The sequence below is a fragment of the Aythya fuligula genome, chromosome 4 (assembly GCF_009819795.1).
Source record: "Aythya fuligula isolate bAytFul2 chromosome 4, bAytFul2.pri, whole genome shotgun sequence".
Lineage (NCBI taxonomy): Eukaryota > Metazoa > Chordata > Aves > Anseriformes > Anatidae > Aythya > Aythya fuligula.
Genome location: NC_045562.1, coordinates 36,945,991 through 36,971,547, shown reverse-complemented (window position 1 = coordinate 36,971,547; position 25,557 = coordinate 36,945,991). Strand labels below are relative to the sequence as shown.

Below are 25,557 nucleotides of genomic sequence, written 5' to 3'. Positions count from 1 at the left end.
GAGGAATAAAACATGAATTAAGTACAAAAGCTGGAGGAAAAAAGTTCATGCTTTCCAGAGACAATGAGGTATTTTAACTATGCAAAGTCTGGCCATCCAAAAATATCTGTAGTCTTTCCATTTGCACTGGGATCTTTGCTGACCACTGGGCAGTCAATAGTTCTTTCTGTGGGTGCTTTTTAAAAGGCCCAGGGAAAGTGCACAGCCGTCTTGAGGATGAAGAACTTCTCACATCCATCTTGCTACACATTTAGACTAGTAGCTTGAAAATGTTCTATCGCTTTTTCAAGTCATTCTGATGTATGGTGGAGGTTTGGATGTGTCTTCCTCTGTGTCAACGTCCTGGACTGGAAACCGATCTGGGAAATTGAAAATTCTGTCTCCCGGACCTGTGTGGGGAAGGAAAGAAGAAATCATTAAACCTGCTATTGACTCTTGCACAAAATCCTGAGTTCTTTTGGCTCAGAGTACTTTGGTTATCAGGATGTTGGCTTGTGATGTAAAGCTTATTCAGCATGTTCCTTCCATACCCCTGGTGAACATCCAAATATACGGATGGGAAGAGTTACTCACTTTGTACAGTGCAAACCATCTCCAGAGCCTGATTCTGGTCCTCATTAGGTTGCAACCATTCCTACAAATGAAATAATACCATTAAAAAAGACATTTTGTGAGCTTGTTCAAAAAGATAAACCTGAACGCATTTAAAATGCCTGTGTAGTTCACTCCTTTCAACAAGTTTTAGCTTGAAAGTTTAAAGCAGCCTTGCCTCACACACTTGCAAACACTTGGCTGCCTTGCAAATAAGATGTACCAATGAAGTTCTTATCAAGTAAGATGGTCAGATATTTGTGCTTTAATACAGCATCAGAATTATTCTAGTACAGAAGCAGCTGGTATTCACTGAGCTCACTTGGCAGAGACGCAGCGTGTGCATCATGAGTTGAGGCAGATTTCACAAAGGTTGACAGTAAAACGGGGTTCACTACACATACCTGCACACTACGCTTCATACACAGTGCTTGGGACATTCTTACTACTGAATTTGTAGTTCTAGAGATGAGGCATCTTGGTTTGTGAGTACCAGCAAGTCTTTGAAATGCTGTACCATGGAGCAATCGTTGATTTACAGAGGAGAGCAGGAACTCAAAGGCAATGGCACCACAGTAGCTTCAGCACCAATGTTTTAGAAAATGAAGATAACTTATGCTAGGTCTAACACAACACTACAAATAAGAAGGTGGAAGTAAAAGGAAAAAATAGAAAACTGTAAAATCCCTCTAACAGCCCCTTCATTTCATAGAATTAGCACTGGATGACTGGGGTAAAGCCAAAATAAGGTTTGTAGAAGAACAACGCACCTCCTCAGTTTCTTCCCCTACCACCCACATTCAGTGCAAATGAATCGGTGCTCCCAGACTCCTCACTCACCATTCCAGTTACGCTATCGTAGCACATGCAGCACGGAAGACTTCGGCATCCCAAGTAAGCAATAATCGTCACGACGACAGTACTGCAGATCGATGCAACGAGCATCGTGATGCTAGCACCCTTGACAACTTTGCTAAGTACAAACTTCTGCAAGCAAAAAAAAGGAAATGTTCAAGCCACGTTCAAAAAGTGAACCAAAAATACTCTAATTACTGCAAGAGTGCTATGATTATATGTTAGGACATTGATTTAAAGTCAGTGTTATTTAAAGCTTTTCTTCCTGTGAGCTGAAGAGCAAGCCAAGCGTGAGCCCCAAATGGGAAAAGAGCAAGCAGTAAGGTAAGGGTTCTTACTAAATTTAAGACATGCAACTGCATCGGGTTTGGAAATAGCTGTGCTCTGGCTTTAACAATGAGTAGAAATCCAAGGAACAGCTGCTCCTCCTCTTCACACTAAGTATGAAACACATCTTGCTACATTGCACCTCACCAGCCTGTTTGACTTTGTCCTGCAATAAAGTAGTGAATACTTTCATCTACCTTGGAGGTATTCATACACACAGGAAGTTACGGTTTGCATAAGATTTGAGGTATAAAAGGGCTAACTCATTCCTTTTTCATTTATTCGTGGGATATTATTGAAACGACACCTGGATTTAATCAGCTGATGTGTAATTGCTGTAACTTTATCACCTGAAAGGCAGGCTGGAAGGGACTCAGGAGCCTAGCAAGCGCTGCCTCAGAGCAGGCCAGGGATACATTCACTGGCTGTCCCTTTTCACGATGGGTACCGTGATTCTTTTCCTAGAACAAGCCCAACCTGTTGGGTGCAGCAGCTGCAGTTAACCTGGCTTCACCACTTCCAGGCTCATACCTGGACAGCACGCGGTGGGAAGTGATACGAGCATGCGTGGTGGCAGTGGTGGCAGGCTGGCCTGTCCTGCTCCCCATGGGCACGAGCGGTACTTACCGTGCGGATAACGTGGGCTGGGTGGGAGCTTAGGTCCTCCTCTTCCCCATAGCCCAGCGTCAGGGAGCCATAAACTATCACAATGAGGATGGCAACACAAGAGATTATAGACGCAGCTACCAGCACGTTCACCTATACAGGGAAATTAAGGGAGAGTAAGAAGGCAGGAAGGAATTTAAACTATCCTCTAGTAAATTAACATCATTACTGCAAACAAAAGGTATTAATTAATGAGTGACAGGTACCAGCCTTTGACCTCCCATAACACAAAGTATCCAGTAGCAACAGTCAGGTGGAAGCCACAGGCAGTGCGATGAATGTTTCCATGATACTGAACTACTGAGATACAACTGAGCCCAAATCTGGCCCACAGGTGCAAGCTGGGCTGAAATACTTTGTTCTTAGGGTCCTCTTCCTAAGAAACAATATCCCCCTTTTGAGCTTACAGGGATAGAGGAACTATCTAGGAAATGCAAGTCACTTAACTCGCTTCCTATCTTGGCGTACACAGCTCTTAATACGAGGAAGCAATACCAGGATGGCTTGCTTTTCAAAAGCCACCATTTCTACAGGCTTTTGTCTATTAGAGCCATAGCTCATGTTATGCATTAAAAAGTGAAGTAACACTGAAGCCTCATTTTGCTTAACAATGTTGCCTTTTCAATGAAGAGAACTCACAGAAATAAAGCTCTCAATCTTGTAGAAGAACCAGCTAGTTCTTTTCCTACCTAAAGAGCTTTCGATTGCCCCCGACCACGTTTTGCCCCTGTCCCCCCCCTCCCCCAAAGCCCCAAAGCTTACAAGAATGGGGTTCTTTCTCTGAGAGGAAAACAAAGCCAGGACGCCCGGGACTCCCATGACCTGCAGACCAGAAAAGGAGTTGGTAACTGGACGACACGTATCAGATTCTGAAGATAAAGTGCCACAGAACAGATGGAAGGCCCTCGTTTTCAAGGCTGGGACCAGAGGAGCTGTCAGATCACAAACAGAAAGAGGGAAGAGAGTTGCTGATCTACTGCGTTTAACCTCTGAGGCATCTCCTGGTGGCTAGGAGCAGCGGCAGGATGCTGGGCTGCGTGAGACGTGTCTTACACATCAGCTGCACCCACAGCAGCGATCCTGGGAGCGGCCTCACAGCTCATAACAGAGCTGAGGTCTGACTGCAGCGCTACGAGCCCGCGCTGCCTTCCCAAGCCATCACGCAGCTTGCAGAGGGACAAAAGCCTTCACTGGAGGGAGCCGGGCAGGCTTGGGATGGGAGCGTGTGCTTCAGTAACACTGCCTTGGGGTGATGGATTGCTGGGATGTAAGGAGTTGGGGTGCAGGACCCCAGTGGGGTGCAGGACCCCAGTGCCCCACTGTGGGACACGGAGCAGCACCAGGAGATGGAGGAGACCTCAGTGCTGAGCACGCGCTCCCCTCCTAACCTTCATCGGCCTCTGCGGTCACTAGGCTTCTGCAAGAAGGCCTGGCCATTGCCACAATGCCCCATTTTCTGCGCTACCTGGTATAAACCGGTGTCATTGAGCCCCTTGAGCAGGACGGCAGGAGGAGGAAGCTGGCGCTACCTGGGCTCGGAGCAGGAAGCCAGGAGCAGCAGCAGCGGCCCCGGCCTGCCCCACCCCAGGGAGCAGCGGGGAAAGAGAGCACCTGGAAGGAGGGAAGGGAGCAGCCTCACCATGCCGGCCCACAGCGGGGCTCTGGTCCTGCCCAGCGCGGACTCGGTCCTGAAGACGCCGTCCACGAAGCCGCTGACGACGCAGAGGGCGCTGAGCGCCAGCTGCAGCAGCCCCAGCGGCACCATGGGGCGCTGCCAGAACACCAGGTACCGGTACCGATCCCCGGAGCGCCGGTACCGAGACATGGCCCCCCCCGGGACGGGCCGGGCCGGGGCACGCAGCGCCCGCACGGCCCCGGCACCGCAGCTCCGCCCCGGGACACGGCCCCGCAGGGAGGCGGGGGACGGGGACGGGGACGGGGACAGGGACGGGACCGGGGCGAGGCCGGGCTCGGAGCCGCCCCCGGGCCCTGAGGTAACCGCGGCCGGGGAGCCCCGGGAGGAGGAGAAACCCCCAGAGAAAGAGGCAGGGAGGCGGCCGTTCTCTTGAATAGTTTAATATCTGCATTGCCTTCGTAGCGCAATTAAAGCGATCTTTAAAATTCACTTATTACAAATGTTTGTCAAGTCTATTTTTATATATTTTTTTTCCCCAGAAACTTTTTTGTTTTGTTTTGTTTTTTTCTTGCTTCCTTGCACATACACCCAAACACACTATAAAAACCTCATTCATAACATCAAAGGAAGGGCAATCACCATTCATGTAAACATCTTTCTTAGAGTTATCCATTTTTTAAAAGTCATGAATAAACCTCCAGATGTTCAGTAAGGCTCATAGTTCGAGTACAAATGTCATAAAACACCTATCAAGTACTGTATACAAGTTAAATACTCCGGGGTTAACTGCTAATGCGTGGATAAGCTCACCCCAAGGATTATTCTGTAGCACTTAGTTCTTCAGAACAGAGACACCCACTAAGTATGGGCTGAAGAGTATTAAAATAGCAGAAGGCCCAGCAGAAACTGTTGAGTAACACACAAGTTTAGTCTGGATCTTAGCTCAGGAGTGAAGTTGGGTACAGTTACAGTAGGAAAAGGAGGAGGAGACCACGGGAAGGAGGGATGGGTCCGCCTGTACGACACCACTGAGGGCCAAGCTGGGAGGTATGTCCTGAAGATGTGACTGGCCTTGCTATTGCAATGATTTATGACAGCCGTGGGTAACGCTGCATAAATACCTTCCCAAATAGCAGAAACGACCATTTGCAATTATAATTTGCAATAGTTTGTTGCATCTCCCCTTTAAAAAAAACTACTTATTGGTAACCAATTACACTTGCATCTTACAAAAAGACATCCTTTTAAATTTAGTTTAGATCTTTGTGGATTTTTTTTTTAAATATTCATTCTACCATGAAAATATTTCATACAAACATCATTTTACATACAAATATGTTAAAACTTGTGAAGAGGGTCTTCCCACACTCATGATTTTATGGCTTGAACATTTAATTGCTTTGAACTTTTGTATATATAATTCTCCTGGAAACAAACAGAAAAACAGTAGTTACAGTAGAACTGGCAGAGAGAGAGGGCAGGAGCTTCAATTGCCTGAAGACAGAAGAGCGCCAAGAGGAGGGTCCATTCAACAGATAGTGACCTTAGTGTTCAAAACCTTTGATCTGGGGCAAGTAAACATGCACTCAGTCTTGCACCTTTTTAGAAAAAAAAAAATAAAACCAGAAGAAAATTCTTTATAAGACTGCTTAGAAACTCTTCTTCCAAAAATATAGTTCCCGTGTTTCCAGTACACAAAGCAAAAAGAACAAGTTCTCCCAGGGGGGCACAGGTGAGCACGAAGCCCACGTAGATCCACAGGTGAAGCTGCTCCCACGCCTGCGCTCCTCACCCAAATACTCTCAGCACATGACAACGTGGTGTAAGCGAGGAGGCGGCGTATAATGCAGCATCCCAGCATGTAAGGAGACACTTCAGCAACATTGTTTTCAAAGCAATTTTTTTTTTTTTTTTTTTTTTTTTTTAAGTGCTTGGAGGTGAGTTCCTCAGACACCTACAGCTTCAGAACTTCTGTTGTGTGAGAGGAAATCAAAGCAGCAGATAACCAGCTCTGTACAACTCATTACCTCGTCACGACTGAAGCATTTTCCAAAGTACTGTCGATTCAAATAAAAGGATAAAAATCAGAGAGGCCTCTGGGACAGAAACGATGCTGTACAGTTCCTGGCACAACCGAAGTGGTGAGCCCTGCTTTCCACTGCAGGACAGGTGCGATGGGGACAACCCACCTGCAGCCAGGCCCCGCAGTGGCTTAGAGCCAGGGGAAGGAAACAGACAAGTGAGGATCTGCACCACTTCTCGGTTTCTTGTACCAGCCATTGGCTGCTCTGCTCCTCGAGCACCTAGCAGAGGGCGAGAAATCCTGACGGGTGCTCTCGCTTCCACGCCAGCCAAGAATTACAACAGCCCTGAGAAAGAAACTACAGCCACTGCTGGCTGTGTGCAACACTAAGAGCTCCGCGTCTGAAAAGGCTCAGCTAAAGAGTCGGCTATCGAGTCGCTCCCGAAACAAGCAGCCTTGCAAGGGCACACAACAGGCCTCCCAAGTGGCCAAAACCTGTGCGAGTCACTCATTGCCATGCTTGAGCTGCATGTGGAAAAAAGCAAGGGCCATCCAACAGGTGTTGTCTCAACTGCAGGAAAAGTCAAAGAGCTACCTGAGCTATCACCCTGACAGCTGAAGCTCCACATAACCACGGACTTCTTTGATTCTTTCATCAGTTAGGACTTCATTTCTGTAGGATAAGGTGGCTTTTTTTTTTTTTATTAGTAGCAAAAAAAGTTGAAAAAAACTTTTTCAGATTTGTGAAGGAAAATTAGGTGTTTTTGTAGATCCCAGAGAGTCACATTATAGCAGCAGACTCGGCATGAGATCCCCTTCTCTATGCCTAAGCCCTTTTCCCTCTTACCCAGAGGCATGACCCAGCAGCAGGTAGCTCTCAGCTGTAACTTCCCATGCTCTCGTCTCCAAAATTAACTGCTTCTAAAACTAGGCTTCTCTATTCCTGGTGAGAAAACACAGTGCTGCCATAGCAGGGAGATCAATTTAAGCTTTCTTTTCAGAGAGACAGTCAACAGCCTTTAACACAGGCTGATACGGGCTCCTTCTCAAGAAGGTGCTCCATTAACAACCCTGCCATTACACTGAAGCCATCTGCAGTCCTGCAGGCCAAGGGTGGAAGTTGGGAACTGACATGTACCTGAAAAAAGCAGCAACTTCAAGTTCCCTCATGTCTTCCCCAAAAGGGTACAGCAAAGACCCAGCTGGCCACCCAGGTTCAGCTGACAGGTATCAGCTTTTCTTCCAATCTCTGTTCCAACAGGAAAGGCCCTGGGCCAGCTCCAGTGAAGCAGAGCTGCTTCACTCACTGCATTTTCACAGTCAGCGGCATTCAGCAAGCTCAGAAAGATCGCTTTGCAAAATGACAATTTTGTTTGCTCCAAATTAAGATCAAGTTTTGGGGTGGGTCTCACGTTACTACCGATAAGTAGTTTTGCTAAGCTGGTCTCGCTGCCTAGAGAGCCCCAGAAGCCGAGCTGCAGAACACACTGACCAAGTTAAGGCATTACTCGGAGTTACGTAGTTAACCTGTGTTTAAACCTGTGGCTGCCAACGCACACCTCCCAAAAACCTCTGAAGGACCCGCTGAGCTCTGAGCCCTTTCGCTGTCCAGCGGTAAAAACCATCCCAACCGTCCCCGCTCTAACAGACCACAACGAGAAACAAAACACAGAAGAATTAAAAGGCTTGGTCCTGAATCAAGCCAAAGCAGCTTCATAACCACAACTTTTATAGAAGGTTGGTCACTGAAGAAGGGGTCTATAGGAGGACCAGAAGATTTTAACAGAGCAGAGAGAAAAAGGACAGTAGAGCTAACACAGACAAAAGCTGCTGCAAACTAGCAGGCTACAAATATACGCAAGAGCATCTGCCTGACTGCCGCCAAATTAGTGGCTTTTGAGAACACACCGAGGACACCTGAGTGCCTTGATTCTAGGAATTCCCTATTTTATAATGCAATCACCGAACTCGATGTGCAAAGAGCACCCCGTCTTCTACTTCTCTCTAAAATCACACAATATGAAGGCAGACAAATGTATTAAAATTAGCGAGTCTACGTGAAGAGGAGAAGAGAGGAATCAGAGCCTGTTCAGGAACAAAGCCAGAGGAGCTTGAGAGATCGGAACATTTTAAGCACAGCTCTCCAGCTGGCACGAAGAGGTGAGCAGCCCAGAGAGGGTTGTTGAGAAGGAAAGCAGGTTAACGTGGAAGGAGTTACTGCCCAACCAGCTGCATTCAGCCACGCATCTTCCCTCTCCTCTTCCTCGCACTTAAACACGAGCCTAACTTTATAGATGTCACGGTTGTGGAAGAATAATCCACGAGACACACACAACAGCTTCCTGCCAGAGACATGCCTTTCTGCAAATGGCTGAAACAGCCATGACCTAAAATAATAACCTGTGGGCAGGCAGAGAAAGAGCAAAACACACACATTTCCTTCTAGGGTTGATTTGCTGAAGCTGTGCTGCCAATTGGCTTTTGCCAAGCCTCCCTCACCTGGAGGCCCAGTCCTGTCTCCCTGCATGCTCAGCTGAGTCCTCGAGACATCACCTCTGCCAGCCACCTGCCCTGGACCAGAAGTGGAGCTGTGGCACAAGTTTCCAGCACAAGAAGGGCTGTGTCGCAGCGCACTCTCAGATCACTGCTGGAACAGAGTCAAAGAGCCCCGAGCCTAGCTGAACCCCAGCACATGTAGAGTTGCTTTTGTGAGAGCTTAAACGGTAAAATGCTGAAAAAGCTTTGTGATCAGTCAGAGGAACTAAGCAGAGCCCCACGCCCGGGAGGGCTGCACGCACAATTCCTAGCTTTGTACACGTGCCAAAGCAAAGACCCTCAGGCTGCACAAAGCAGCAGCCTCCTCCTTCCACCTCCAGGTACCAGCCCAATGCGCTCCCCACATCCAGCTCCCCTGACAGCCAGGCACCTCCAGCCGTTCAAGCAACCAAGCTAGTGTGTTGCAATAGAAAGGTAGGTCTAATTTCCAAATTGTTTATGTTACATATATACAAACAGTTTTAACTACAAACATTTAAAGAAAGTGTTGCAAATGCATCTGAGGTGTTCCTAAGCTGCTAAACCCAAAAGAGAGGGTCGTAGACCCAAAGGGGCTCCAGTATCCAGACTGAAACGATACATTATCTCTCTCTTCTACAGCATTAGGCAAGACCAGTACAGTATCCAGAAAAATGAACAACTCTCCTATCCCTGAAAAACCCCAGAACACAACCCTGCAGATGAATATTCACAAGCCCCCACTGTTGGCTGTAACAAAGCTATGGATTGACTGCTGTTTCTAAATACGAGCAGTGAGTGATGTTTTTACATTCATTGTTTGTCTTCCAAAAACAATCTTCTCTTTTATTTAAATCTTATTTTGACATCTCATACTGTATTAATTCACTGTGTCTTAAGCTAGTACTGCTAAAAGACTGCTACGAGGCTATATTCTTTGTCAGCTGAACACACAGAAAAGATACAGCGCTCCGTAACCCAGTACTGCAGCCTGCCCTCGAATACACGCACTTCCTCTAGGAGCACCCACGTGAGACACAAGCGTCTCACTGCTAAAATTTCTGCCTCAAGAACTGGTGAAATACGTACACCAACTCGCGGACACTAATGCAGTTCACGTGTCTGCCTTCCAGAACACCTACTTCTGAAAGTCCTTCAACAAGTAAATCTGTTTTCTCCCTTCGGAAAGTCTTCATGCAAAGAACAGCTTCATTTGCGTGTCGTAATCATAAATTAAATAAAATAAGCCAGCCATAAAGGCTAGATAAATATTAGGTTTGGACATGTTGCTATACTATTTAGAGAGCCACAGAGACCAACACACAGCACTCTCACATACACACACAAGCCTTTCCACTAGTTAGAAAGGATTTTCTCCTGCAAAAGAGGATTTGTAGAAAGAACAACGTTCAGACAAGAGGAAAGGGGAGTTAAAACCCAGCCTCCTATATGCTAATAAACTGCTCTATTGCAAGATTCAGATCAAAGGTTTAAAAAGGCAAAATTATGCTACTATTAGAGAATATCAAAATATTACTGTTATCATCACAAGTGGCATATATGCAAAATGCAGTTGCACAATAATGCCTAGGCAGATAGAGAGCAACACTAAGTCTGCCGACTAAAAGTGAACGATATACCCATTTTAGTTTTCTGTCTAGTCTTTTGGCATCTTTGCATATGGTGCAAAAGCAGAAGCTACCAAAGAATATCACGTCTTGTATAGAATATTAAATAATTTCTCCAGATAAGACTGGTGCAACGCTAGCTAATTTTAAATCTGCTATGAGTAACACAGTCAAACCTAGTTAGTATGCAAGAAACTTATCTCTTAACACAGAATGCAAAGTTATGATGCAACAGCATGAACAATCCCTGGTTGTCCAGTTTTCAGTAGAAAGGTAGTGCATAGATCCGAGTTTCTATTTGAGTTTGCTGAGCTGAGGAGGAGCTCCCGCTTCACTTTTGCTGGGCAGCCTGGAAAGCTTTCAGTTCCAGCTGGTACCACTCGGGTGCTTCTGGCCCGTTCTGCCCCACCGGGTTGTGATCGTATCCGTAAGCCACTGTTAGCTCCTCGTCCTTCTCCACAGCCCTGATGGTACGGATACACTTGATTGGCCCAAAACGAGGGTGAACAAACCTAGACAGAGAACAAACACTTTCGCTAGGCTCAGCGGTCAATTCACAGACTCGGTTAGCCCCTTTCACAAATGCTTCCAGCAGTCACTCACAGCTGAGTGTAACGTCACGTACTCTGATGTTAGATGAGCAGATTTCTTTAAGTCAACCTTAAAAAGGCTTCAGTAATGAGGACACATATTTATCAAAACAGCTTTACATAGCTGTATTGCTTGAAGCTTTCCAAAAGTCCTACAACACTGCTCACTTGGAATAAATTACAAGTTGATCACTGCCACATGCCTTGGGCTTGCAGTGATAAATAGCTGGATAACTGGAGAATGCTATAGATTATGTGAGACCAGAGAGCAGGGAAAAATTGCTCAGCTTAATTTCCCCAGTGTAGGTTAGCTGCCAGTCATAATACACCTCTGTGAATCTTCTCCCAGGGCCCAACAGTAAAGGAAACCAACTTATTTAATAAAGGAAAGCCGTTTTCTAGTTAGGTACCCACAGGTCTGTCCATTCATACATTGGTATGAAAATATTTACATCCTTGAGTATTTGCATATATGAGAAGTTTCCTAGTGCCCTGCACCAACTCTAAAGCAGCAAGATACTTATTTTTCATGTTTTGGACAAGACAGCAACATCTGATGGTGCTGGTCAAGCTTCTGCAGTTCAGCAAACATGGTTCAGAGTCTGACTAGGACTTAGAGAGCAGTGCTTGTGCATGTTAGAACCAACAGGCAGCTCTTGAAATTCATGACAAAGGTAGTGCAGTTGCAAACTTCAATCTACCCCATGGGGTTAGTTTGAAAAGACAACATGCATCCACAGTGCCAACTCATCAGGAGAGCATGAACTTGAGCATGGGGACCCACTACTCCCAGCCTCACAGCTGCCCTGAAGCACCCTATGAACCCAGACTGCAGGCTGCAGCACAGCCTTGCGGCCTCTGCTTCAAAACAGATGACTACTTACGGGTCATAGATGCAGTTCGGAGTGAAAGAATGGTTGGCCTTATGCCCCAGCGAGGCACAGTACTTGGCGGCGTGGTTGTAGGGCTCTGGCACGTCTATCACTGTCTCGTCGTCCAGGGATATTGTGTTTCCATTGAGGGCCCAGTCTCTGCTGTCTACCTAGTTTGCAAGGCAAAAATCCAGTGTGTGTGTGGGGAGGGGTCAACTTGGCCAGCAGTTTGAAAGCAAACACGTTCAAATATAAGCAACTAGAGCTTTTCCTGTGTATAAGGGTAGGCATTTTTGGTGGTGATTTTTTTTTTTTTAAAGTAATCATAGATCAACATTCATTTTCTTTCAATTAAATTCCATCATATTAAAACTTAAGGGTAGGAAGGGGAGTGGGTGTAAAATCCTACAATAAGAACATTTCCGAAGGAGCAATGAAAATTCAGACTGACTTTCTTTCCTTTACCTCCTGGTGTGTAATTCGCACTCCGTTGTAAAAGGACATAACTGTACTAGCTTCTGCTGCTATTTTCGAAAATAATCCTTCTCCAGCACTGGAAATGAGAGAGACATCAACATACACCCTAAAAGGGAAAAACAACATGAATTAGTGTTTGTGTAAAGCTTACATTTTCAAGAAGCATCACCACAACACTACTGGCATAAAGGCTAAGAACTCAATATAATAAGAAAACTAATAATTCATAACCTCCGAATGCAATCCCTTTACCTTCCTCTCTTCCATACACTCTCTCTATTTTGGCAAAATGGAGATTTGGTGGTAAACAGGGACAGTCTTTATTTATCAGTCTGAAAACTACTTTTTTGAAACTGCATTGGCAGGTTATTATTACTCATTTAGGGCTTTACCTCAGGAACACCCTCAGTAGCAACAGAACCCCAGAGGTTCTGACTAAGCCAAGGTTGATGGTGTGCACATGCACAGATCAGTATTCTACTGAGGAAGAGTTTTCAAGGTGGAATCCCTGTATCTTCAAGTACCTGAACCAAGCAAATGCCTGCATTTTACTGATCGCTTGTTTAGATATTTTGGAGCATCAGAAAAGGACTACAGCTGAGACTCCTACACAGCAAGGCCTCTGAAGCTTAGGTAAAAAGGAAATTATGCAATATACTGTGTGCTAGCAGCAGAAGTAAAGGAGTGTCACCAACTGACTGGCATGAGACAATCTGCTGAGGAATATATCCTGTGAGGAATATGTGCTGTAACATTACAGGAGTGTTAAAAGAACCTCTCCAGCTTGATGATTTACTCTTGGTGCTTTGCTGCATCTAGAGGGAGGGCAGCAAACTTTGCAACGCATGCAGTAAGACACACTGAGCACAGCACACAGCAACCTGAAGCTAGTTATGGATCTAGAGTGTCAACAGTGCACTTTATTGTTCAGAATGTCACAGATGTAGGCTGTTAGTGGAGTCCAAGTACTGTACTGAACATGCATTTGAAATGCTAAAGAGATCCTGCTTTAACCTGTTAAAACACATGGCTGCATTCTATCCACTGGAGTGCAACTTTATTGTGTAAATCAAAGAAATTCAAGTCACGTTTACTGATGTATAATAATGGATTCCACATAAAACCTTAAACAATTTTTATTTCAAATGAGGAAAAGGCTTGTAAAATCAGGGCCTAAATATGCTACAGCAAAGAAGTATTGACAGCATCAAAAGTGGGCAGAAGAAAAAAAAGCCTACCTCTCTGACTCATACGGATCAGGAAGAAGTGCATTTGTAGAAATGCAGGATGAAGTAGATTTGTCAAAACTGTACACCGGGCCTAGAAAGAGAAATCAAAAGAAATAAACTCATGGGCAATATTCAAAGCATGCAACCTTAAATGCAATCAAGACATTAAAAAATTAAGTTTTAACGTCTGCAAGAAATGTCATGCTTCAAAAAAAGGGTATTATATATAACTGCACGTACAAAAGGACTTCTGTGAGATTACATTTCTTGATTACCTGTCTCCCCTCAACAAGCCAGAGTAGCAGTATATTAATCACAACAAGAGGATGCATCGTCTTTAAACTACCAAGTTTTAAAGGTCAGGACAGTCTTCCAAAACTGACCCTTCCCAGAGTCTTTCATTAAAACGTAAAAGAAAATTTAAAAAGGATATACTAAATAAATAACACATTAAGTCTAAAAAATGCTGGACTATTTCATATATGAAATGTTTTCTAGCTCAAAACCAGAATAGACTTCAGCCAGAAGATAATGTTCAGTAATCACAAAGTACATTTGCTACAGTCATTTATTTCCTGCCATTAATAAGCAACTCAGTGGTACAGCTCTAATTATACCCTTACATCTCTCTCCAATCAACTATTGTGCCAGAGGACTATCTGGGAGGTAGGTTAAGATGCAGGTGGAAATAAGGAGAAAAACAACCCAGAATACTAAGGATTGATAAAAGACCATTGTCCACAGTATCCAAGTTCTAAAAACAGACCTGCTCTGGCTGAAGGCAGCTTCATACAAAGTGCAACTGAATCCTATTTACAAAGCACAACTGTGCCCTCTCAATTTGTTTTTAGGTTAAAATTTGATTTGCTGTCACATCTGAGAGGTTGTGATAAGAAAATAAAAGGTCACAGGCATTCCCTCACTTGCCATCCTCTTTTCACTGGGTTTTATTTCATACTGAGGGAGACAATCCTTGGTGGCAGCACAGTCAGTATTACAGCACAGTTCTTGTTTACATTCACAGCCCTGTCCACAGCTCAGCCCTCTCACCCCCAAAACACCACTTATGCATCAGAGCAACAAAACCACCCCAGAACTACAGCCCCAACTCGCCACTGCCCCGCAGAGGGAGCACAGTGTGGGCACAGGCACCACCCTGACCCTAACCTTTTCATAGCATCTTTGTGTCAGCAGGACCAGGCAGGCTGAAGGGTGCTGGTGAGTCAGGTTGTTATACAACTGCTGAATCTAGTTCACTAATGCCAGTCCCCGCGTCCTTTCAGCACAATAACGCAGAGAGCAAAACATCCACAGCAGCAACGCTCGCTTGCACTAGCTTGACAGAGCTACAACCAGACCACAACCCCCGTTTTCCACTCCCAATTATTCCACTAACGAGACAAAGCTGGCAGCTGTGCCAGCATTAACACCCTTAAGCAGGTTTTCACGCTGACCCAGATGGCAACGGTGAGCGCGACAAGCAGGACTGTGCCCCTCAGCCTGCCAGAGAAGGGTTACGAAATGCAATCCAGCAGCACCACCACATGGGTCACTTCCCATTTGTTTGCAGAGCAAACAAATCTCTCCCCACGCTCATGCTCTTCTGTCCAACTTTATAGTTTAGAAAGAGGGCTTCTCACTAACACGCCTACTCTCTCATCACAGCCAGCACTGGCTAATACTATACAGACCAAGACATCTGCAGTAAATGGCTCCAATACAAGGAAGAACACAAGTTTGTGTGTTAGCTGGACTTACTGCCAGGTACTACTTCGAATTGAGGTTTCCCATCCTCTACAGATGTCAGAGTTGCCAGTTTTGCTTCTATCATTTCCCCATCTATGAACCTTCCAGAATACGCAGTCTTTCCATCAGGATAGACGTAGGCTATTTTCTCTCCAGTCATCTCTCCTTCTTCATTCACCTCTCCCACAAGGCTGCCTCCATCCTGAAAGCACGGACAAAAAAGAAAAGGCAGAATATTGAGTTATTTGTCCTGACTTTTTAAAGAAGCAACCTCAATGAACTACAGTAAGTTCAGACGTGAGTTTGTGACAAGGAGTAAGAAAGAGTGACATGAAGAAGCTGGATAAAGTCTAATTCCAGTCAGGATAAAACCAATGCAAGAAATTAACTGGCTTTTCCACATAGTGTGACACAGCCAAAACACAAGGTCTTTCCTTCTGTGTGACACAAGTCCTGAGCTTTGATGCTTTGATTCACAAAAATTTGACATGAACAGTTTGTGAATCAAGGCCCAAGTTAATGCACACACACAAAAAACAAACAAACAAACAAACAAAAAAAAACACCTATAAAAACAGTAGTACCATTGTTGCCTTAAGTAGCATATCAAAAATTTCTCCAGCGTTTTCCAGAGGAACACCTAAGTTTTTAACCAAGAATCAGAAAGACCTAACCTTGCCTGGGTTCATGAACAGACTCTCCCCGCTCAGAGGCACAATTCTCACACCAGTTCCACCTCATCTGTTGTGCCAGGGCAGACGCCACAACGCGCCCTGCAGAAGCAGACAAGGCCTCCTCTCCCTGCTAACCAGGAGCAATAGCTTGCACGGCTCCTGTGCTCTTCACCTGCAGTCAGCACTACAAAGTGTCAGGATCACTGGCCCGGCCTTCCTGAGGAGATGCACAGAAATGCACTTCCAAGGGGCTGGGTTCCCAGGAACATGAAAATGATAAAGGCACGTCACAGCCTTACCGTATCCTGCCTACTGGACAAACATTCAACACTCAAAAGGTTTGGCTGTGTCTCGGATTATCCAAAACCGGAATGCACAAGTATTCCACCTGTATTTTTGTGTGCTGACCTTTGGATAGCTGGCTCTTGGTGGATATTTGTTTCAGCCATGGAAAAAAGAGGGATGCATATGGGTACTGTTCTGCAATAAAAGAGCAGGAGGTCAGGCTTACCGGGTAATATATCCAACAAACTCCATGTCGAATGTTGTCCTTATACTGCCCTTTGAATATCAGTCGCCCGTCACTGTCGTACTCCTGGGCTGGCCCATTCAGCTCCCCATCCACATACGTGCCATGAAGGACCACTCCGTCCTCGTAGGTGTAGATTCCCTGGCCTTGCAGGGCATCATCAACGTAGTACCCTTCCAGGGTGCTGGTAAAAAGAGAAAGAAAACAGCAGTGGAAGACTATTCCCCAATCCAAGAAGGAGGCATGACACAGCCCTGTGTCTGACGCTGTCCTTTCACCAGGGTGCACTGTGTGTACACAGACCTCTTCACCTCAATTGCACTGCTGAGCTGCTGCTTTAACAGGCTGAGGTAGCAAATTAAAGCAACAAACAGACTGCTCGTGGTCAAAGAAATTATCGCTACAGAAAGCTGCCCTCACCTGAGGTTTCGCTGCCTCCTGTGTTTGGATCTTTGGTGATGTCTCTGGTAAGATGAAATGGCTCTGCCACACAGGTGGACAGTAACAGAGCACAAACTGCAGCCTGCCACTGATCCGAAGCTAGTTCCCTAGCAATATGCTTAGCAGCAGCCTGTGCTGGGTTTGCTGAAAGCACTGTCATTTTTCCATGCACTTCGATTAAAGTGGAGCACAGCCTGTCAAACAGAACCAGTGCTGCACTCTGATTTGAACAAAGACACACTGATTTCACTCTGGTTTTGTCTTGCAAACCCTTTAGAAGGGATGCAGTAATACTCTCATGTTCTGCCTTGTTGCCCTGTTTCAAAAGGCTGTTGATGGAAACCACAAAGAATCAAAGCATAACTGAGTACAGTCTCCTTTACAGGTACTTCTTTCTCAGGTTAGAGCCAGTGTAAGGAAATACAAACTGCTTGGCTTTTACCCCAGCATGTTTAGCTAACAGCCAGCCGCAGCACACACACTGTCATTGCATAATTCTGTTTCTGATGCAGGCATCTGTGGTATAAGCCCGAAGTTTGCCTGGGAGCACAAGACTCTACACGTCCTACAAAACATTGTCAAGAGCTGGGGAAGGAATGTTTTCTCAGAAGTAACTTCCTAGTTTCTAAAACCTCACTCTTTGTTTTCACAAAATTTTGGCAATCTGGTTGAGGTTTCCATGGGAACACACACGACAATAGAAGAACGTAAGTTACTCGTGTCAGACACTGTTTAGAAACAAGAGTTCAGGTTGGGTTTTACGCAGCTGCCTTCACAGCAACGCCGCTCCAGCCAGCTCCCTTCCCCACGCTGCACGCCGTGCCCCAGCAGACAACACAAACCAGACGCAGAGGGGGACGGGGCAGGAAAGCTGCTTTACTTTTCAGTTGGATGAATTTCCTGATGCTGCTTGCTACAGATGTGTGCAGACAGCTCCTGCAGCAGAGCACGGGGAAGGAGCAGAGCAGATGAGAACCACCAGAAATCCGTGTGCTTATCTGACTGCAAACGACACGGCTTTCTCCTCGAGTTTATCACAGGTCACCAGCTTTGAAATTCACCGTAGCTGGCAACACACATGGAGTCCACATTTCAGATCATTCTTTAAAAGAAGTCACTCCCAGTTTACGTAATGAAATAAAACAAAACAACCTTCCTGTTAGCTTTAATCGCATTAGTTGAACTATTAAATTACAACACTTCTTCAGAAATGCAAAGAAAATACTTTTTTTTTTTTTTTTTTTTTTTGACTGTAACTCAGATCTCGCTGCCAGGCCTAGCGTGGATCTGGAATATCCACTACCTAGAGAATAAGCCTGTGATAAATGCTGGGGGGACACACGATGCACTATGCTTCCAGGTACTGAGTTACATCAACAGGCCCTGACCCATTTACACACCCTTCCTCGCATATGGCAATATTAAAAACTTTCTTAAAAATAATACCCCTCTCTATTGCTATCCAGGAGCTGTTACTTCACGAGAACTTCCCAATAATAGAGAACAGCAGCTGCAGCTCAGTGCAAAGCACAACTCTCACACTCACAGCTACTGTGCAAAGTGTTTAGTAAAGGGCTCTCCAGCAAGCATAAGCACCAGTGAAAGTTCACGTATGAGATCCAAAGGAGGGAGTGTGCCAGAGGTGAAACTTCTCTCTGAAACAATCTGTTGGGTTTTGTTGCATTTTTGAATGCAACAGGGGGAGAAAGAAAACAACTGATACTCCGGTCCAGGTTTTCACTCCCGTAAGTAATCAACAGGAAGAAAATCACTACTCTGAAAAAAAGGGAGACGTTTTAACTGAGGCAAACAAGGTACACAGGCAGCTGATGCTATTTCCCAACACTTGACAAATGAAAACAATTCTTGCCATTCCAGCGTCTGATAGGACTCAACCACCCCCAAACAACAGACCTACTGCAGTTAGCTCTCAGCCTTTACCAGCAGGCTCGTGAGGGAAATAACCCACAGTGGAAACAGACCCAGGCAACGTGAAACCAACCAACTGACTGCACTGAGGCACACAATACCGCAGGGCAGAGATGTTTTGAGAAATTTGTGGAATTCAGTTTTCTTCGTAAGACTTCTTCACAAACACTCAGCCTTGCTCAAGGCACAGTTAATGGAAACAGCACGTCCTGCTTTGTGCCAAGTCATTCCTCCTTCGACATACCTGAGCCATCCACTCCTGAGCGCACCTTACTCTCGCTATGTGGGCAGAGCTAGGTAAGCTGCAATGTTTTTACTAACAGCAGCAACTGCTTGGTTAAGGCTGCTTTAGCTAAATTAAAATAAACATAGGCCAGTTTATAAAAATATCCCATTTTCCAAAACCATATTACAGACTATTTTTGTGTATTTTCATTTTGTTAGTTCCTGAAGTCATACAGTAGCCAACTGTTCCATTTTTTTTTTTTAAGGGGTTATGTAAATGAAAAAAAAAGGAAGAATTGGCAACACTGAAGAGGTACAGAAAAGGCTCAGCACAGGCAGCAGCCCGAGTTTTCCCACAGAGCACTGCCTGTACCCTGGCTTACTTGGAGGAGCAGCTCTACAAACAAAATAGTGGGTCAGTTTCTCTAACTGTACAATCAGCAACTGCTCTGCTGAGATCATCAACAAGCACAGAAGCGTTATGTACATGTGTCCATAGAGACCTTGTCTGCCAACTTGAAAAAAAAAACAAAAAACACGCTGCTTTACAGAGGTCAGCTGCTGGGCAGTAGTGATTTTCAGCTACTTGCACAAGATTTAATAAGCTCATTACCAACAACAGTGAGGATTTTTCTTCATCCAGGCTCGGAGGCCTGAGCAGTTCCTGCATAACTGAATAAAAATATTATCCTTCTCATGAAAAAAAAACACTATCTCCTGTATGAAGCAACTGCAAAGGCAAATACAGACAAGGAGCTGACTCACTGAGCCAGCACAATACCTCCGCTCCTGCTCAGAAGTTCGCTGAGCAGGGGGAGAGCAGACCCGGCACGACTGTCAGTTTAACAGCTGCTATTCATAGTGCCACCGACAGCTGCAAAACCACGAAGAATCGTGTCATTTTATACATCTGCTGCTCCTTTGGAGGCAGTTCTGAGCAACTGCAGGGAGAAATGCTGCCGGTGGGGGAAGACACACAAGGTGTTCATAACGAAGACTTAAGAAAACACACGCACAGGCACGGACTAGCCCAATTTCACTGCCACTGTGAAGAGGCTGGAAGTTATCGGGGCTTTTCTGGAAATAAATCAGGCCACAACCATGCAACATGCAAAGGATTAAGTAGAGTGGAGAAAACAGCAGTGTTTAACTTGGTCCCTTTAACCACTAAACAATTTCTAAGAAAGGCCCTACACCTATTTGTGGGCCTGGCAGGGCCACAAATCCTCTATGCAGGGCTACGAGGCACACCAAGAAGCCCACTTGTACTTATGGACTTGAACTCTGCAGCCCAAGCAGCTGCCAGAATGTTTTCTCAATAGCTTTGAGCACATCCCAGTTCTTAAGGTCTCTAATTAGTTGACAACTTTACAGCACTCAGACCGCTCAAAAGGCTGCTCTCTCCCACCGGGAAACAACTCTGGGCTTCGTGTTACGTACACAGCTCCAGGCCCACAAAGGCACCCTGTCAGCACTCTGCATACCGCAGCAGCAGAGGAAACTTTACAACTACAGCTTTTAATGAGAAAGCTTGTTTGGAAACCGAAGCGTATGAGGAATATAGATTACTTTCAAAGCACGGTAAGCAGGAGGCAGGAAATAGAAGGAAATCAGAGAGTCGGTGTCTACCTTCCATCAAAAAAGAAGAACTTGCCACGGCCGTTCTTTTCTCCATGCACAAAGTTTCCCTCAAATCTGTCTGTCGATGAGTAGGTGACTGTACAGAATCCATGTGGCAGCCCATCATCATCTAGATGCCCTGAAATAAAACCCAGACAAAGAACAAAGAAACACGTTAAACTTTATAGACATTTTCAATTCTGTTCTGACTGCGTACATGCTTGAAACATTGTAGCTCCCTAGTATAAAACTGTAATCCTCATCAAACCATTTCTGTTAGGAAAAACATTCAGAGATTTAGTACAGCCAAATCTATTATCTCGCAGAACACTACACTTAAAAAATAAAAAGGGTTAGGATACAAGAAAGCAGATGGGAAACATGAGAGAGGAGAAGCCGTGGAAAAAATAGAAGTGTTTCTAAATGCAATAAGGTTCGTACTACTGTAACTTGTCTTAATCTATGGTTTCAAAAATACAATAATTATCTAAAATGTGATTTCCTGTGAGAACAGAATAGACTTACACTTCAATCCACTGAGCAAGGCAAGCATTTATTTATTTATTTTTTTAACAATAAATACATGTCTTTCAACAATGTGGGTGTGCCACCTCGTAGCTATATCCGCAGGAATTTAAAGAAATAAAAGCAAGTAATCTTCGCAGAACTATGCACTCGCAATATGTCAATTTGCTATTTCATTTTGCAAATGCTGCTTTCCAAAGCCTTTCTGATGTGTTCAGGCTACGTCCCCCCCTTCTCTTTCCTGGCCGTATCAGTTTTCCCCGTTACAGCTGTTGCACATGGGGCCGGCAGATGGGTGACACACTTAGACCCTCATCGGCACGGGTTTGTGTTCTGCAGAATACAAGTGGCCAGCTCGGATTAAGTCCGAGCAGAATAAAGCTCACATTGCAGCTCTTGCTGCTTCTTCAGAGCCAAAGGAGAACGAAAGGGGAGCGCTTTAAGGATGCCTGCTTTGCAATTTACCTGTGTGGAGCCCTCGGCACTGGCTGCGTTAGCAGACGGCGGCTGCGGCTGCAGAACAAAGATGCTCAGGCTCGGCAGGTCGAGCTCCCACCCTGCCAAATTTCCCTAAAACCGGCCCAACGCAGGCAGGAGAGCAGGAACAAGCCCCAGCGTGGCGGGGAGCACTCACAGCCCGGGACACCGGGAGGCGCCCCCAGCACACCGCACCCGGCGCCCCGAGGCAGGGCGAGCAGGCGGGGGGCGATGCCGGTGCCGGTGGCGGTGGCGGTGGCGCCATGTGCCGGTTGCATAAGCCGCCTGATGTCATGCGGCACCCGCACCCCGCCCCGGTCGCCTCCCGGTCGCCTCCCGGTCCCCCCCCGGCCCCTTCCCCGGGCACCTTCCACGGTCTCCTCCAGCGTCTCCTCGTCGCTGTCCATGGCGGGGCGCGGGGCGCGGGGCGCAGGGCGCGGGGCGCGGGCGGGGCGCAGCCGCGGAAGCACGGCCGGGCGCGCGCGCCGCCGCCCCGCCTCTCCCCGCGGGGGCGCGCACAGCAACGACGCCGCTGAAGGGGCGGGGAGAGCGCGGGGACGCGCGCGCGGGAACGCGGGCGGCGGGGAGAGGGAGAGGGAGAGGGAGAGGGAGGAGAGGGGCTGAGGGCGGGGACAGGCAGGGGGAGATGGAGCGGAGCGAACCCAGACCCAAAATAAACAAACCCGAACCGAACCCAAACACACCCCAAACAACAGAACTAAGCCCTGACCAAACCCCAACCCGAACCGAACCCAAACAAATTGAACCCAAACACAAACCAAACCGAACCCAACCCAATCCAAACCCCAAATGAACTGAACCATACCCCAACCAACCCAACACCAAAACAAACCGATCCAAACCCAAACCAACCCAGCCCAAACCCTAACCAACCAAACCAAGCCCAAATCAGCCAAACCCAACTCCAAACTAAATGAACCCAAACCAAACCGAACCCAAACCCAACCAATCAAACCCAAACAAACCTAACCAAAACCCAAACCAGCCAAACCAAACCCAACCCAACCCAACCCAACCCAAACAAACCCAAACCCAAACTAAATCCAAATCAAACGCAAACCCAAACCCAAACCCAAACCCAATCCAAATCAAACCCAAACCCAAACCCAAACCAAACCAAACCCAAACCCAATCCAAATCAAACCCAAACCAACCCAAACCCAAACTAAATCCAAATCAAACCAAAACCAAAACCCGAACCAACCCAACCCCAATCTAAATCCAAATCAAACCCAACCCCAAACCCAACCCAGCCCATCCAGCCTGACACCCTCGGGGCACTCAGTGTTGTGAAACGCCACCCAGGCCCCTCAGAGCGCCTCTCCCAGCGCACCCTCCCCCAGGTCACCCCAAAGTCGGCCCTCCTGTGGGCCCACACCAGCGCTGCAACACCCCTGGCCCACGGTGACACCGCTCTTTTCTCTCCGGTCCTTGACACAGAGAGATTTAATTGCCAGAACATAAATGCTCCCAGGTTTGGGGTTTGCAGGATGGGTGACCACATCTGTAGGGTGTCAGTGTTCCCAAAGCTCTGGGCCCGGCCTGGAGCCTTCATGGCTGGGTGTGACGGTCAGGGACAACACCACGGCAGGAAAGCAGGACAGTGGCAGCTTGGTGAGGGCGAATAATTAGGTACGTCTGCAGAAAGAGGGTTTGGAAATCCTTAAATGGGAGATTAATGAGGTTAGCATTTGACCTAATTGACACGAGAACTTACCAACTATTAATCTCAAGAGCTTCGGAGAGGATTTGAGAAGTGCAGGAAGCTCGAGGAGAAGCGAGTGGCTTGCTTTTGCATCGCGGGTGGTTCACTTAAGGCAGCGATGGTCAGTTTTGCTGTTTAGGCGGGAGAATTAAAGCCAGGATACTTGAAACAATTCTGATCTTCACCCACCAAACAGGAAACCGAGCAACCGATGTGCCTCAGCTCTTGGCACAGTCCGCGAGCAGAAAGGGGTCGAGGCGGTGTGCCCGGTGCAGGAACAGGCAGGAGCCTTGTCGCTGAGAGGCAGCTGGTGTTCAGGGGTACAGCAGAAGCCAAGGACAAAGGCCCTGCTGCCAGCTACCTGCACAAACAGCACGGTAGTGTAGGTAGGGTCTGCAGCCTACCTGCAGGAGATGTGGGACGGCAGCGTCCCTACTGAACACATACCCTCTTCCCCTACCTGCTGTCCAAGAATCACGCGGTAAAAATGCTGAGGTGGACAAGCTCTCCAGATGTAAGGAATACCCATCCACTTCAGCGTGCCCTGCTCTGTGTACACGCCAGTCTCCCGTCTTTAATTACACAACCACATACTGCTTTTCCCGAGGGGCCGTGCCCTGCTGCATGATTACAGCGCTGCCTTTTCCCCCGCTCCTTTCCCAGGCAGCTTCAGGCCTTGCTTAGTCTATTCACTACCCAACAGCTTTGCTGCATGCAAAGGTACCAGTTTTCTTATGAGAGCACTAATAAACTTTTCTGCAGCAGAGCCGTGGCACTAGGCTGTTACCATTTCTGCTGCAGGAGAGCAAAGAGAACTGGGCTAAACCTGTTAAAGTGTCCACTAACTATTAAGCACCGGACTGTTGTGAAGGGCTCTCGGCATTACACAGCATTTCACGTGTTCAGAGCTTTACTCCCAAAATGGAGTGTTTGAGTTTGGGAGAGCAGCAACACTCTGTTTTAACATAACGTCATCCGTCTGCCGATGAGACCGCCGCTGCCAAAGTGTCACAGTGACTCTGAGCTGTGCTCCTAAGCCACAGAACTAATGACTGTCACCCCCAGGGGGAGGCAGTGGGGTGAGGAGGAGTTTTGCAAAGGGGCCTCGAAGCCACTTGCTGAGAGCAGCAAGAGGAACACAGAGATTTGAGGAGAGCTTGGAAGGAAGCTTTTTTTCTTGATTTAAAATCTCCACTCATCCTCTACACTGCCTCTCCCCACTTCCTTAGGGCCTCTTCCCTCTTTCTCCTGTCTCTTTTCCCTTCCCCCAGCACTGAACCCCTCCAGCTGCCTCCCAGCCCACTGCTGCCCCTGTTCCCTGCCAGGCTGCCCTTTCTGCCTCACAACCCAAGCAGGGCTCAGGTACAGCCTCTGTGACAAATGCTTCGTGTCATCTCTAAGTAGGACGAGCTTTATTAAGAGAGAAAAGGGAATGACCGCTTCCCAAAACCACTTGGATTGCTGAAAGGAGAAATAACCCTAACAACATGCCAGGCTGTTGCTTGTTCAGGCTGCAATGCTACGTGTTCATGAGATACTCTGTTTTTTGAAGGGTGCTCCTTGAGGGTTAAAGCAAGGCACGGTGGTTTGCTCCTTGGTGACTCCTGCTCTGTGTGTTCCTTCAGGCATTTGTAAGAGAGAAATAGCTCCTCTAGCACATGAAATATCCAGCCTCATCACAAAGTTACCAGGAACTTCAGGTAGATTTCTTTCAATCTCTACTCCTAAGACTTCCCTTTTGCATTCAAAGGGGGAAAAAAATCAATGAACCTAGTGAAAAATCAAAGATCAGCTCTGCACCCTAGGAGCACCAAGTACACCTCAGCTATGGAAGAGACAACTTTGTGTTCAGGTTGCTTATCCTGAGCGAATGTTGAACTACTCCTCCATGAACGTGTTTCACTTAGAAGAAGAGACAAGGCATCGTCCTGAATGCCCAATTTTCAAGACACTTCTTTACAGCCAGGTTAATGGAGATTGGGCTCTTTATTCATGGAACTGGAACAGACTCCCTGTGGATAATTTACGACGAGTGCCTCCCCCATGCCTTACTAGCTCCATTAGGTACCTTACCAGACTCCACGAATGCCCTTTTTCAGGTGTAAATTGTATGAGCAGCCTGAGCTCATCAACTTGAAGAGTTTATGTGGGTGATTCCCTGTCAGGAGGCTGTACTGCTTCCTATTGATGGAAATATCCAGCAAGGGGAGGATGCTAGGGGAGGAAATATGGATATACATTACCAAATTATTGCATG

At 46.6% G+C, this 25,557-nt stretch overlaps 1 protein-coding gene across 1 annotated transcript; it reads right to left on the bottom strand.

Annotated features, from left to right (window-relative positions):
- Window positions 1–4,499: 4,499 nt before the first annotated feature.
- SETD7 (SET domain containing 7, histone lysine methyltransferase) lies at window positions 4,500–22,022 on the bottom strand. The gene is made up of 8 exons (XM_032186092.1): window positions 21,942–22,022; window positions 20,582–20,711; window positions 16,340–16,541; window positions 15,167–15,356; window positions 13,418–13,499; window positions 12,168–12,285; window positions 11,715–11,872; window positions 4,500–10,752 (listed from the first exon to the last, which is right to left on the bottom strand). Exons 1-8 carry the CDS (start codon window positions 21,979–21,981, stop codon window positions 10,572–10,574), a joined length of 1,101 nt encoding a protein of 366 aa, XP_032041983.1. The 5' UTR covers window positions 21,982–22,022; the 3' UTR covers window positions 4,500–10,571.
- Window positions 22,023–25,557: the final 3,535 nt, after the last annotated feature.

Bases quoted from the DNA above. Each gene is read 5' to 3' on its own strand.
- SETD7 (XM_032186092.1), bottom strand. From the start codon at position 21,981: ATGGACAGCGACGAGGAGACGCTGGAGGAGACCGTGGAAG. The intron at 20,712-21,941 runs GTGCCCGGGGAA...GTTTTATTTCAG, and splicing joins GCTGGAGGAGACCGTGGAAG to GGCATCTAGATGATGATGGG. The intron at 11,873-12,167 runs GTAAAGGAAAGA...CTTGCAAACTAG, and splicing joins TGCGAATTACACACCAGGAG to GTAGACAGCAGAGACTGGGC.